The sequence below is a fragment of the Cariama cristata genome, unplaced genomic scaffold, assembly GCF_000690535.1.
Source record: "Cariama cristata isolate BGI_N322 unplaced genomic scaffold, ASM69053v1 scaffold1193, whole genome shotgun sequence".
Lineage (NCBI taxonomy): Eukaryota > Metazoa > Chordata > Aves > Cariamiformes > Cariamidae > Cariama > Cariama cristata.
This window is the reverse complement of record NW_009607576.1, coordinates 128,870-143,095: the sequence shown is the minus strand read 5'-3', so window position 1 is coordinate 143,095 and position 14,226 is coordinate 128,870. Positions and strand designations below refer to the sequence as shown.

The 14,226-nt window shown below is 36.4% G+C and overlaps 1 protein-coding gene across 1 annotated transcript in view; it reads left to right on the top strand.

Annotated features, from left to right (window-relative positions):
- The first annotated feature begins 3,136 nt into the window (after positions 1 to 3,136).
- The window catches only part of SEMA3A (sema domain, immunoglobulin domain (Ig), short basic domain, secreted, (semaphorin) 3A), a 119,354-nt gene continuing 108,264 nt past the window's right edge, over positions 3,137 to 14,226 (top strand). The window contains exons 1-2 of the mRNA XM_009696763.1: positions 3,137 to 3,292; positions 6,028 to 6,090. Of these exons, the coding sequence (XP_009695065.1) occupies positions 3,137 to 3,292; positions 6,028 to 6,090 (219 nt within the window). The remainder of the gene's footprint in view (positions 3,293 to 6,027; positions 6,091 to 14,226) is intronic.

The window sequence follows — 14,226 nt, the reverse complement described above, 5'->3', positions numbered from 1 at the left end:
TGGATGGCAAACACTTTGAAACTAATGAATTTGAGGAAGTGGAGTACTTAATTTGTATTGATTGTGCAAATGCCATTGTTTTGCTCTTCAACAGCCCTTTCCAAAATGTCATATGAAGCCATATTCATCACTGGGAGAATACATGTAAGTTAGAATAAGCTACAGAGATTATTTAGGTTTTCACCTCCTAGTTGTGATGTAACTCAATCTTAACTAAATTAGTAGTGAATGAGAATCATCAGCACCCAAATGACATTTTTCTCCTCAACCTGTGTTCTCAACCTGATTCCTGATAGGGAGAAACCTGATTTCACATGTTTTGAAATATGTTGCATGGAATATGCTTAGGTCTAATCTTTTGGACAATAGACCATGGCAATCTGGTCATCTCCTGCAAAGTCAATAATGGGACAATGCGACAGATACTCGATTAAAACCCAGGAGAAATGTCCTGATCTTAGAGAAAGCAATGGCATTTAGCTTTTAGTTTGGCTTTAAATTGCATGTTCACAAAAAACCCCACCAGTGCTACCTTTATCGTTGTTGCATACTCTAAGGAGTCACAGAAAATGAAAAGAAAAAAAAAATTATATATTTCCCTGCACAGCCACACCTGGTCCTTTTAAGTTGTACTGTGGAGACATATGAAAAGTGAAGATGATGACGTAATTTACTCTTGGCCGTAATAAACCTTAGACTCCAATGTTATGATCTGGCATTTTTCATGAATATTAGAAAGAAAAGAAAACATCAATCACCATCAGTAGATGTGAATACTTAGAACTCTACATTAGCAAATTCCTAACAGGCTTGTTTTAAACCAAGTAGCTGTGTGCCTAACTCATACTATTTCCATTTATATCAGTTTTATTTGTGTAACATTGACTTCAGCAGACGCTTGTCTTTATGCCGCAGTGACAAAGGGCAGAATCATACCCATGCGAGTTCAAACCAAGAAAGATGAAAAAATTACAAAGGTTTTTGACAACTATATTATAAGAAAAATGATCAGATACAGATGACAGCAAAGCATTTCTAGCCAAGAGAGTTCTAAGACAAGTTAAGCAATCAATCATCTGCATCACTCTCTATTCAGTGAGTCGACATTCAACATCTGAATCAGTCATTACAATGTAAAGAGAATTAGTAAAGTCTCTAACAAAATGCAAATAAGTGAACCGGAGGACAATACAGTCAAATTCTAGAACTTGGCAGGAAGCCAGAAGAATTATTTTGACATGACTGCTTGGGGTGATTTGATTTCTTCTTGTTATATTAAAAAAAAAAAAAAAAAGAGAACTTAAGTCTTGAAGAGTACAAGTTTTAAAAAGTATTCTATAATACAAGTGTATAGTTATATTTAGCCAGAAAAAATGTAGAATGAGGAACAAAATATAGTGCATGCTCTGACAGTTTGCTACACTGCTACACAAATTAACTCTTTTTGGTGCTAGTGAGAGTTTCTCCAAATAAATGCAAAGAATACTGAAGCAAAGCTAGCCTGAATGGTATGCAACTCTTAGTGTTATCTTTATCTTCCTTGAATATGTTGCCTACTAATTCTTGTCATTATAGAGTGTCAACGTGCTTCAAAATCCACCTGGTATAAGTAAATGTGAAAAATAGGCTTAACATCTGTGGGACTACTACGCTGCAGATGTTGAAATTCTGTAAAATCATAAGAACCATTGTTATGTAGGTCCAAAAAAGCCTCACCTAAAATAAAAGAAGGAGGAAAAAAGGAGGAAAATTAGTTTAAAAATAAAATTAAGCAGAAGCTTCTGTTTTAACAGCAGTTTCACCCTGATTTTTAGCAGCATAGGGGATGCTATCTTACATTCACTCATCAGTTGGAGTAATGGTGGAAAATGGGAGTGATCTTACTGAAAACCGAAAAGTCATAGCACGTAACTGCACCGTTAGGCAAACCCTAGACATCTAGGCATTTGGCAGCTGTTTTGAGAGGAGCAACACGTGTGCTTGTCTTGCACATACAGCAGAGCTAACACAAACGTTAGATGCCTGGTGGTCCGGCCCTACCTTCTAACCATTGGTCCTTGCATCCTGATGTATTTGCTCCCTTTCTCATCTGTCCTCATGGGTGCTGTGTGAAGAGCTGCATTGACATCGATGGAACTACTCCTGCTCCTAAAACTGCATGTTTGCCTCTGTGCATGACAAGGTCAGGGCTTGAACTGCGTAGGATTTGTCATTACAAGTAAAATTTCTTATTGATGACTTACTAGTGCAGACATGCCGTGAAATGATAGAGATGGTTTGGCTTTGGTCCCAATATGAATGTAGATAGACAGGAACAAAGAAAGAGTGTTTTCACAAAAGTTTATACTAATATGGTCTGTATTACCTTGCAGAAAAAATATTTTTAAACAGTTTCAGGAAAATGTGTATGTCTTTCTTAATGTTTGTGAATAGCCAAGAGGATTCTGTGGATCCTTGTACTTAAAAACAAATCCTGTCCTTGGCAAGTGCAATGGCTCTGTGAGGAGTATGAGAACTAGAAAACTATTCTTGAGTTTAAACAGAAGCAAAACTACCTTCTCTAGTTTTATTCTTTGACGGATAAATACACAATTCCAAGCAAGGGAACAACACACTGCCTGTGTCACTGAGCTGGGAAGATAACAATACATGTAAGAATAGATTTTACATGTTATTTTGTCTTGTCAACTAGTCATTCTTTTCCCCTTTCTCATAACTTACAGATCTGTATGAAATAATTTTGTATGCTGGAAGTAGGAGATTTTGTGTTTAGATGTATTTTTTATCAGCTGGTCATCCTCAGGTTTATCCTTGTAAATCTCATTGATTGAACAAAATTGAACTTTGTCCAACAGTTGGTAAGTTGCATGGATAGAGTTTTACCGCCTAAAACCTCATACAGGCTTTTAATTGATTTCACTGATGTTTTGACCTTTCTTTGTGTAGAGCTGAGTCTCACAAGCAGTTTGGGTTTGGGTACTTGAAATCAAAACATTCATGGGCCCAGGTACATAACGTTTTCACTGGTTTCTACTCCATAAGTATGAACTAAAATGAAATCCATACAAGTCAAAATATAAGTCTGTATTTTATTTGACCGTCTTAACAATGAAAGTATTACCTTTATCTTACAGAAATGTTGGAATCCAACAATATAATCAATTTCAATGGACTAGCTAATAGCTCCAGTTACCATACTTTCCTCTTGGATGAAGAGCGCAGTCGACTGTACGTTGGAGCAAAGGATCACATATTTTCTTTCAACCTGGTTAACATCAAGGAATATCAAAAGGTGCTTTCATTTGTGTTTTGTACAATGTAAATATATACTTTTAATGTTGCAGAATTATTATTACGTAGACTTTGTTGGACTCTGTATGAATTATGTAATAAGTGTTTGGATGTCAAGAATACTATTACAACAAAAGCATCTCTTGACTCTATCAAAAGAAATTTATAAAGAGCCTGTAACCTATGACTGTATAATCTACAATACTTTTTTTAGACTATGGAAAAGTAAATGATAACTGAATAATCCAGTTATTTCCCAAACAAGACATACTTTCATGTTTACTGCTGAAAAATCCAAACAGCTATCATGACAGTTTACCCAAAAAGACCTTATTACTGTGTATCAGTTTGCAGATAAAAAGAAGCTGTTTGGGAGTCCAAGTGCTGATTTCTCTTCTTTAGCCCGGCACTTGTAGACACTCTACTTCTGCTGCTTTCAAAACAAAACAGATTCAGTATTAGTAAAAGAGGAATAGGTCCATAAAATATTGCAATTCTTGATGGAGAGTATAATTTTCCAGTAAAAGTTAGTGATGAATTAAAAACTGACAAACAGTTCAGTGATGTTCTTTTGTTGGCTTCTAAATAAATAATTTCATTTTTCATTTATTTTAGTAAGACAAAATGCTAAAAAGATAAACAATGGGATGGAGGTTCAATTTGTTATATTAAATATTTTGATGGTCTATTTTAAAATCCAGAAAGTACCCTTTTATGAGAGATATATTGCTTCAATACCCAGGGATTCTTTTTTCTTGGTGTTCCTGACCTTTTGCCCGTTTGACTATTAGCTTCCTAAGATGATAGCAATAAATACCTTGTGTTTTCTGTTCAGAGGGAAGACAGGCTATTCATTTGTATTCTCTAAGGAAAAAGGATAAAAGGAAAACTGGGTATTTTCTTTTCTATTCTCTTTAGAGCAGCTATAAAGGAAACTAGCTATTTATTTGAATTCTCTGAGGGACTGAGAGCTTAATGCGCAAAACATCTGGAATAATTAAAGGAAAGAAGGTGTTTCCATTGCAGAAAATACCGCTGTAGAATGGGAGAAACTGTATTTTACATACTTACCTATTCAGATACCTTTAGTATACTATTTGAAATTATTTACAAATATTACTGTATTAAATAAAGAATTGCTGTTAATAACATGGTTCCATGATAACATGGAACTGAATGTTGGCAACAAACTTAAAGAACACATTTACAATTTAACTTTAGATTTAACAACAGACAAAAGGCTTAAAGAATTTGGGGGTCTGCTTATTAAAGACAGGAGGGTCACAGAAGAAACCTCAATCAAAATTACAACGCAGCCAGTGCTGCACTTAAGCACAAACTTCACCAGTTGTTGCTTCCACATGTGAAAACGAGCTAAGGTTTCTCTTTAAATGCTGATAGCAACATATGACTTCAAAGGAGCACAACTCAAAAAGCCAAACTTTCTAGTCTATTAAAAACAGTTTAATTTAGCTAACTTTTAACCCAAATTAGAAGAAAATAGTGTGCTGTGAGAACAAGGAAAAAGAACATCTAGCCATTAATTTTATGGATTAGAATATTGTTTTGAATAATATAGAAATCTTTGCCCAAAACTTGAACTTTAACTGGTCCTTTTGGGAGATCTCAGAAGTTTGGTTAATGTTTTTCAACCTAGTAAATTTAAATTTTCACATATCTCTGCACATTTTAAGATGAGAATAGAAACAGGAAGTAGCAGGAATCCTTTGAGAGAGAATATGCTCATAAAATTTTCAGCCTTATTTTATAGACTTAAGATGTTCGATTGCTGTTAGGATTTCATTAAGTTTTAAGAAAATTTTGAATTTAAAAACATGGTTGCAAACTGTATTTTCAAATGTCATATATAACATCTTCTTCGACCTCTTCTGTCATCCATATTCATTCTTTTCTTTTTGAATACTTTGCTTTTTATTTTCTTTTAACAAACTATATCGAACACCAAAGCTGTAATCTAGACTTATGGCCATTCATATTGCATTATCTGAGACTCCCAAATGAATAGCCTGGCATTTTATGGGAAGATCATGTTTTATTCTATATGTAATTCCTAAAAGCTTTTCAAAAAAACATGAATAATTGACTGTGAGGGTCTCTGGATTTTCTCTGTATGAGGTGAGATCCATTTTCTGCTAAGCAAACACTACAGTAAACCTAGGTTTACTTGTGTTAGGGTAGCTTTATAGGAACAGCATAAACATTTTTATTTCGATCGTGTGATACTTTTCGAATACCATGGCTTCTTTTTTATTATTTAATTAACTAAACCTAGTAAAAATGAACTAGTAGATACACTGTAGAGGCAAACACCTCATTTCTGATGCTGTAACTCTAATGTGAGATTGCATTTCACATAGATCCAATTTATCTGCAATTTTTTGCTCTCAGTTTCCATTCTATTACATCAGATTTAAAGTAGTGAAAGAACACTCACTTAATGGAGAGTCAACACTCTTATCATTAGTATTCAGGAATCACCGCTGAGATTCACAATACAGACTGTATTTCAGGATTGTTTTTATTGTGATTCCTGTTATTCCTATTTTGCTCCTATCATTTCACTTCTTTGTTGTCAAATTTTATGAAAGAAAAGGAAATAGGGAAAAGAATGAAGAAAAGAGAAACTGAGTAAAGATACTCTGTAGCATTTGGTCTGCAATTTGTGATTATTGAAGCATGAAATAACACAACGTGATTTTTGTTCTGTGTCTTTAGATTGTTTGGCCTGTATCTCATTCCCGAAGGGATGAGTGCAAGTGGGCTGGAAAAGATATTCTGGTAAGTACAAATCTTTTTAGCATTTTTTTTCTTTCATAAAACATTGTAAATATTTTATTATGTCTTATTGTGTTAACTCTTATTTTTCCTCCTCTGTAAGGTCACGCATTTGATCTCAAGACTTCAGTCTTGAGTTATCTAACCCTTCTTATTCAAATTAATGAAATTTTGTCTTCATGGCCAAGGGTTTAAATTTATAAATGGAAATTCACGCAAATGAAATAGAATTTATCTACCCCCAAAAAAAGATCAACAAGAAAGAGAAGGGAGGAGAAACATCCTTCTTGTTTCTCCTCCCTTGTATACTTGGGTACATAATATTTTGTCCTGTTTTTGCCCTACTCCAGGTCCCAGTCCTACAGTGGGTTCCAAAGTGCTTTCTCTTTGTGGCATCTCACTGGAGTCAGTGAGTTTCCCTGACCTCTTTCCTGCATGGAGTTCAGAGCAAGATTGAGGTCAAAGTGGTTTTAACATCCTGCATCAGTTTTGATGCCTCAGGAAAGACACTGTTACACTAGCCATAGTTTTCTGTACGTTTTCTCTCATTCCTGTGTATATCTTATTCCCTGTGTTTATGAGGTAGGAGAGACATAGGCAGTAACCCCAAATAATAATCATTCCACACTGATAATAACTATCTTATTTATAAGAACAATATGAGAAATGGGAAGACAGCGCTGAAGAAGGGAAAAAAAGATTAAAAATACATGCATGCAATAAGCCAAACAAATACTTGCATCGCATAGCCAAATGGGAAATCATTGTGGTTGCCAAGGTATTACTGAGAGTGGAACTTGTCCCCATGTGTATATGCTATTGGCCTGATTTTCAGAGATGATTCTGTAAAATATTCATAATGCCAACCATATGCCTCTAGAGAGCTCCCTTTGAATAATTTCCTAGGTCATAATAAAAATAGTTTCATCAGTCCTTACCTAGACCATAGAGGACAGTTGTCTTCATAAAAAGCCATTTGGGAACTGTAGAGGTGGACTCGGTGAAAATTGAGAAATATGGGCTAAGCTATATATGTGAAGGGACAGCTAAAGTGCCAGATACTTGGGTTATCTCATTACATAGAAATAATACATTTAAATTAATCCACCTTCATGTTCACAAATAATTTTCATTAGGACTTTGCAAGGTGAGGACTAGAATATCTAATATTCAAGGTTAAAATAAAAAAAAGACTAGTGTTAAATGTCTGACCAAATTAACTAAACTTGCAGTTTGATCTTATGCAAAGTATTATCATATTATATTAAGTAGGGTTTTTTTATAGCTGGGGTTGAAACCTAGAAAATTAATAAGAGATTCAGCACCTACAATGAAAGTATACTCTTTTATTTTTTAATAATTATTTTTAGAATTTCACAATAGTAAGAAAGATATACATTGCACTAGTCTGGTTCCAATCCATTCATTGTAAATAGAGACACTACTATTCTGGAATGAGCTGGAAGTTCAGGTCCCCATCCTCTGAAGGTGGTAAGCTTGAGAGAACTATTTATACTGTAACTATTTTATTCCCCTTTATTCTTTTGCCTCCTGTGATATTAGGACAGCTACACCTGCTGATCATGAGTGAAGGGTGAGGCCCATACCACGCTCCAGTGCAGTGCAGTAGCACATTAGCTGCCTGCTATGGTCCTGTGCATTAGAAGCAGCACTCCCATGAGCTGGTGGAAAAGAATAAGGCAGAACAGGAGCACAGAGCTCAGGACACAGCACAGCCCAAACTGGGGATAACAGTATAGAATCATAGAATCATAGAGTGCTTTGGGTTGGAAGGGACCTTTAAGGGTCATCCAGTCCAACCTCTGCAATGAGCAGGGACATCTTCAACCTCCCTGGGCAACCTGTTCCCGTGTTTCACCACCCTCATTGTGAAAAATTTCTTTCTTACATCTAGTCTAAATCTACCTTCCTTTAGTTCAAAACCATTGCCCCTTGTCCTGTTGCAACAGGTCTTGCTAAAAAGTCCCTCCCCATCTTTCTTATAAGCCTCCTTTAAGTACTGGAAGGCTGCTAGAAGGTCTCCCTGGAGCCTCCTCTTCTCCAGGCTGAAAAACCCCAACTCTCTCAGCCTGTCCTCACAGGAGAGGTGCTCCAGCCCTCAGATCATCTTTGTGGCCTCCTCTGGACTCTCTCCAACAGGTCCATGTCCCTCTTGTGCTGAGCACCCCAGAGCTGAAGGCAGTACTGCAGGGGGGTCTCGACAGGGCAGAGTAGAGGGGCAGAATCCCCTCCATCGAGCTGCTGATCAAGCTGCTTTTGATGCAGCCCAGGGTACTGTTGGCTTTCTGAGTTACAAGGGCACATTGCTGGGCCTTGTCCAGCTTTCCATCTACCGGTACCCCCAAGTCCTTCTCCATGGGGCTGTTCTCAACCACATCATCCCACAGCCTGTACTGATACCTGGGGTTGCCCCGACCTAGGTGCAGGACCTTGCACTTGACCTTGTTGAAGTTAATGAGGTTCACACAGGCCCACTCCTCAAGCTTGTCCAGGTCCCTCTGGATGGCATCCCATCCCTCAGACATGTCAACTGTACCACTCAGCTTGGTATCATCTGCAAACTTGCTGAGGGTGCACTCGATCCCACTGTCTATGTCATTGATTAAGATATTAAACAGTACAGGTCTCAAGCCCTTGATCACTACCCTCTGGATGTGACCATCCAACCAGTTTGTTATCCGGTGAACAGTCCACAGTAGTATGGCAAAATGTTTGTTTTCACAAACATTTGTTTCATAAATGTTTCATAAACATTTTCATAAACATTTGTTTTTATAAACACTTTTCACGTATATGGGTTGTTGGAGGTGGTTTTGCTTTCTTGTTTTTTAATTTTTAGAGTTCTCTACAGGTGTAGGTGAGAAACAACAACAACAAAAAATATGCATAGGTCATATGTAATGTGGGTCCAGTTTTGGTAGTCTACAAGAAAGTTGGAATATATATCTTGATGTGTTCAGGTCATGATAGAAATATTTACAGCTACCTATTCTTGCCATGAAACAATGCATTACAAACAAAATATTTAATATAACTGCTTTAACTGTAATTGCAGATAAAGATTACAGATCATTTAAGAAATTTATTATTACTCCCTCATTTATTCCTTAAAGCCATTGTCAGTACCTTGGGAGCGTGAAATACAAAAGCCATAAAAATAACTCAACAGACTCTCATTAGAAGAAACAAGAGAAACAGAGGGCAAATAAAGTGGCATACAAACCATGCTTGATTTAATATTGCTTTCGGTGTGTACCACTGCTACGATATTAGATACTCTTCACTTGTGATGGTTCAGAAATTTCTACATGACAGTCTGTACTTCTACACTGAGGTCTTTATAAAAAACTTTTTTTTAATTATTGATCTCCAGAGGGAGTCAGTGCTGAAAATACGAGTCCTCACTAATAGGCCAGGTGCACTGCAGCAGCTGCAGCGCAAGTATAACCCCAGCTCTGCCCCACTGCTAACCTCCGCTATGACCTCCGAGATTTCCTCTCATAATTATAAGAGGTAATTTACTGTCGTTTTCACTCCTTCAGAGGGATTCCTTATACTGACACTGTCAGTCATGCCCATCTAGGCTCAGCAGGTTTGTAGCTCAGGACAGTCCACACGGGATTTGAGGAGAATGGCCAACTTGGGCTGTTCCCACTCTCCTGATATTCCTTTGTTCCTTAAGCAGTCATTTTCATTTCTGTTTCTTAAAAGACTTAGTATATGTTAATTAGTTAAGCTTTGTGCACTGTATAGATAGATAAACTTTTTCAAGTACGCTTTGGATCTTTTATTTTATATGAGTAAGCTGAGAAGAGAGGCGGAAAGACTCCCCCTGGCTATGCAATACTTACTTACAGCAGGACTTCTCTGGTAGAAGTTAACTGCTACACTTTCCCACAAAATAAAGATTTTTTTCCAATAAAATCATAATTACTCTCCCGTGTAAGTACTTAGTATTACAATATATTTCCATTTCCTCAGTATAGAGTATCACAAGCACCAAAGTAACATTGTTCATGAAAAATTAGAGACTATAAATAACAAATAAGATATTTGCTTACGTAATTCAACTAAATGAGCAATTCTATGAGGATTTCTTGCTATTCTGGACTTCTGTCTCTCATTTGATCTATTCTGGTTGCTGTTAAGTCCCGTGAATATTTCTCACGATTCCTGACCAGACCTTGGTAATGATCAAAGACGACAAAATCTCTACAGAATACTTCTCAGCTTTTATACTGAACTTAAAGTACAGACATACTGCTAGTCATATCCCTCACTAGTGAGCCTCAATATTTTTATTTTAAGATCCCACAGGCACCTGGGACCCAGCAGAAACACATGGCAGCCTCTGTATTACATATGGGTTAAATAATAGGTAACTGCAAAAAAAATGTGTCTACAATTCCACTCTGACATTCCTGGGATGTCATAAACCAGCAAAGCAAAGCTTGGGTGCTTTGCAAAAGTTACCAGAAACAGTAGTTAGTTTTGCAGGTAGGGATAGCTTCTTGACTGGAAAGCTCATCTAGTCCTTAAACTATTAATATACCATTGTTTTAAAAGTTTTAGCTGCTGTTTAGTCGATATATCTCTGCACTAGATTTGGCTGAGGCACCATAGCAGTTGTTCACATGGTACACAATTAGTCAGAGAAATCCCTCTTAAAGGGTATGATAGATTTTTATGTCTTGAAAGCTTTAAAGATATGTTTCTGAAGGGCACCTTAGGATGTTCTTTTCAAATGTAATTTGACTATATCTAATTTATTTAGCCACTTTTAAAGATCCTAGCTCAAATTAAATTGTTGAAATGGTCCCTTCTGGCCTTGATATGTATAAATCTTTAAAATTTCAATGGGTACTTTAACAAAGTCGCATAGGACAGGCTACGTGATGACAGATACTTAAACACACTTTGCATGCTGTATGAAATCAGCTTCTCCCTGCATGTTTCTGGTGAGAAATAAATGTTGATATGCAAACAGATACAAAGAGTATCAAGGACTTTTACTTTGTACCAGCAGACTTGTACATATGCTGTCACATGAACGAACAGGTCCATGCAGAGTTACACTTTTGTGTCACTTCCCTCAACAGCTAAAGTGTATCATCACAATTGTGTCTGTATTAGCACTGACTGTATTATATTTATAGGAGATAGACATCTACTTGGGCTATTTAACTGCCATTAAATTTTACCTAGTTATTAAATCTTACCTGAATTCAACTGTGATTGACTTTTTTATACTTGATAGTTCTCTTGGTGATAATTTGGAATCACTTTAGATCAGAAACCTATTCACAGTTAAGAAGAAGCAAGACTCTTTACACTACACGTGATATAGCTATATTCTGTGCATGTTTCTTTGCATTTAAGTGTGGTTGGCACTCAATTATTGAGTTTATGGTTCATGCAGGTAGAATCACATGGCTGTAATTTAATTCACCATCTCATTTGTTATGCTAATACTTAATTTAAGCCAAAATATTCATATGCCATCTCAGTTTGTGCTTCCTTTAAAGTTTTCCAGCCCCTCCCTAAAACATAGCAATTCCATAGACTGATAGATCCATCGGTGTGCAATGATTTAATTTGGAAAGAAAGAAGAAAAAAAAAAAAAGAAAAAGTGGTGTGTAACTTAGCAAGCATCCCTCAGCCGTATCAGACAATACTTTGGAAAAACAAAGTTGGCAATAAATAAGCACTATTGCCTTCAACTCACTTTATTACAGTTGTTGCCTTAGGGAAAATAGAAGAACATGGAGGCAGAAATGAAAAGTAATTCTTTTCATCTGTTATTGTAAACAAAGATCTAAAGAGGGAATCTGAAAATTAAATATACAATGCTGGTTAGATTTAGAAAGCGTGCTTCGAAATTCATCTGACAGGCACAGTTTTTCCAGTCAAATTATTTCTGGCCCTTTGAGTGTGCCAAAGAGAAGTTCATCCTTTTCTGTCAGGGTTCTTCCTTTGGAGGACATCTACAGCCAGATTTCCAGCTTTTCTGTCACCAACCCTGGCTGCCATCCTCATTTCCTTTCTGGCTCCCTGGCTCCAGCATAGCTCTGAAATCCTTAAACAGAGCCTAAAGACCCAGGACCCCCATCCAGCCTGGGGAAAAGGGAAAGGTGGATGTCCCCTGGGAGTAGGAAGGGATAAAGTAAGCAAAAATTCAAGGCAATAGATCTCCAGTGAGGTTAGGGACAGAATTTACTCTCAGTATTAGCTACTACAAGGAGAAATGTGGCTTTTGAGCCATTTGTAAGACAAGTAGTGCCACTGCATATCCCTTTCAACTCTATCAACTGTCCCAGTTAGTATGCTAGGTTTATTAGCTTGAGGGCTGCTCACTCCTTGATCTTGCCCGTGATCTTTAATGTGGGCATGATTTCCTACCAAAGCATTTCTTACCATTTGGGAGACGAGAGAGTGAGACATTTTGTAAGTAAGTGTGCTGCTTTAATATTGCTGCTGCGTAAAACTGCTTTGCATGGACTACAAACAAAAGAGAAAGACAGATAGGGGAAGAAAAACCAAAACAAACTTACAGCTTCTTCACCTAGAGGTGAACTGAGCTTGATAAAAAAAGAAATATAGTACCCTGGAGTCTTTCAAAGTCCTGTGGAGGTCTCTAACAGGATTTTGCCCCCCTGGGAAATTCTCATTGTGCCAGCTCCAGTTCTTGGATGGACCCCCACAACACACCCACCAGCATAAAGCCTCATTTATGGCTCTTAGTTCAGATGTTGATCTTACAGCTTGTGTTCATTTAGGCATTTACATATATTTCTTTATATGAACTGACCAAGGCAAATCAGTTACTGTAAGGTTATAACTTGTGTACTTATGCAGAGGAAGAATTAAGTTGGCAGTTGTTCAGATTTTTGTATTTTACCCACTTATGTATCATGGGAAGTCATTTAAGTCTTTCAGTATGGGGGAAAAATTGATACAGATTAAGGAGAAAGCTAATTTTCCAATTTTGGACTTATTTTTCTGTTTATAGGTGTGACTATAGAAATTTGCTTCTGAAGGAAATTTAATATTCAGCAGATTTAATGCAGGCTTGTAGAAATATTTTCTTTGGTTTTTTTTTGAAATACAAAGTCACAGAGTTAGCAAAGGGGAAGTAAAGGAGAAGTGAAGGAAAAATAATTCCCAAAATTATGGTGTTAAATTTTCCATCAATAGATGTTCCTCATGAGCCCTAGTTTGGCCTTGGCAAAGTCTGAGAATTACTTTTATTTATAGCTGAGTTACCAGCTATTGTTATTTCAAAATGATGTTAGGTAATTCCTTGTTATGATTTATTGCATCCCAAGATGGTCAGAGTAAATTTATTCTTTGTACATTTCTTTTCAGAGAAACATATTAACTGGATGGCTAGTAAAAATGATTGATATGTTTAGTCCTTGTTTTCTTTCAAGGCTTCATTCTGAAGCTTATGAAGTCAGAGAAAAGCCTTTACTTTGGTGCCAGTTACTTTTTGTTTCTTTTTTCTTATTTTTCCTGAATTTACTTCACATTCTTTCTATTTTAGCAAACAGAATGTTTTTTTGTTTGTTTGTTTGGTATGGTTTAATTTTGGGGATTTTCTGTTGCTTTAATAAAAGAAAGGCTAGTTTAAAGATTAAGCATAGGTCTGCTCTGAAAGATCACATATATCAGTTCCTCTATACTCAAGATGTGGTCACTATGTCACTATTAAATTAGTCCACAACTAATTTTTTTTCTGTAGTCCTGTTACATACATACACCAAAACCAGGTCTACGAAATTCCTCCCTACTGCACAGAAGTCTAAAATATTGTCTTTTTTCTTTTGTAATAAGTAAAAGAACTAAAGTGAAAGTTCTTAAAATAACATAGGAAATAATATGCAATTATTTACCATGTCGAAGCTAATGCTTTGTTCAGTTTCCACATCTTCACGTCAACAGAAGATCTTTAAAAAAACCTTTTCAGTATAGAGGAAGTTTTGTATTCTGAAGATGGTGGAACAAGAAAAGTAAGAACACTAAATAGAGATAGAATCTATATCTTTCTCTCTCTTACTTTTGGGGTTTTTTTTGTTCTTTTTAATTTCTAACTGAGTGTTGTGATCTGTGTTGGATCGA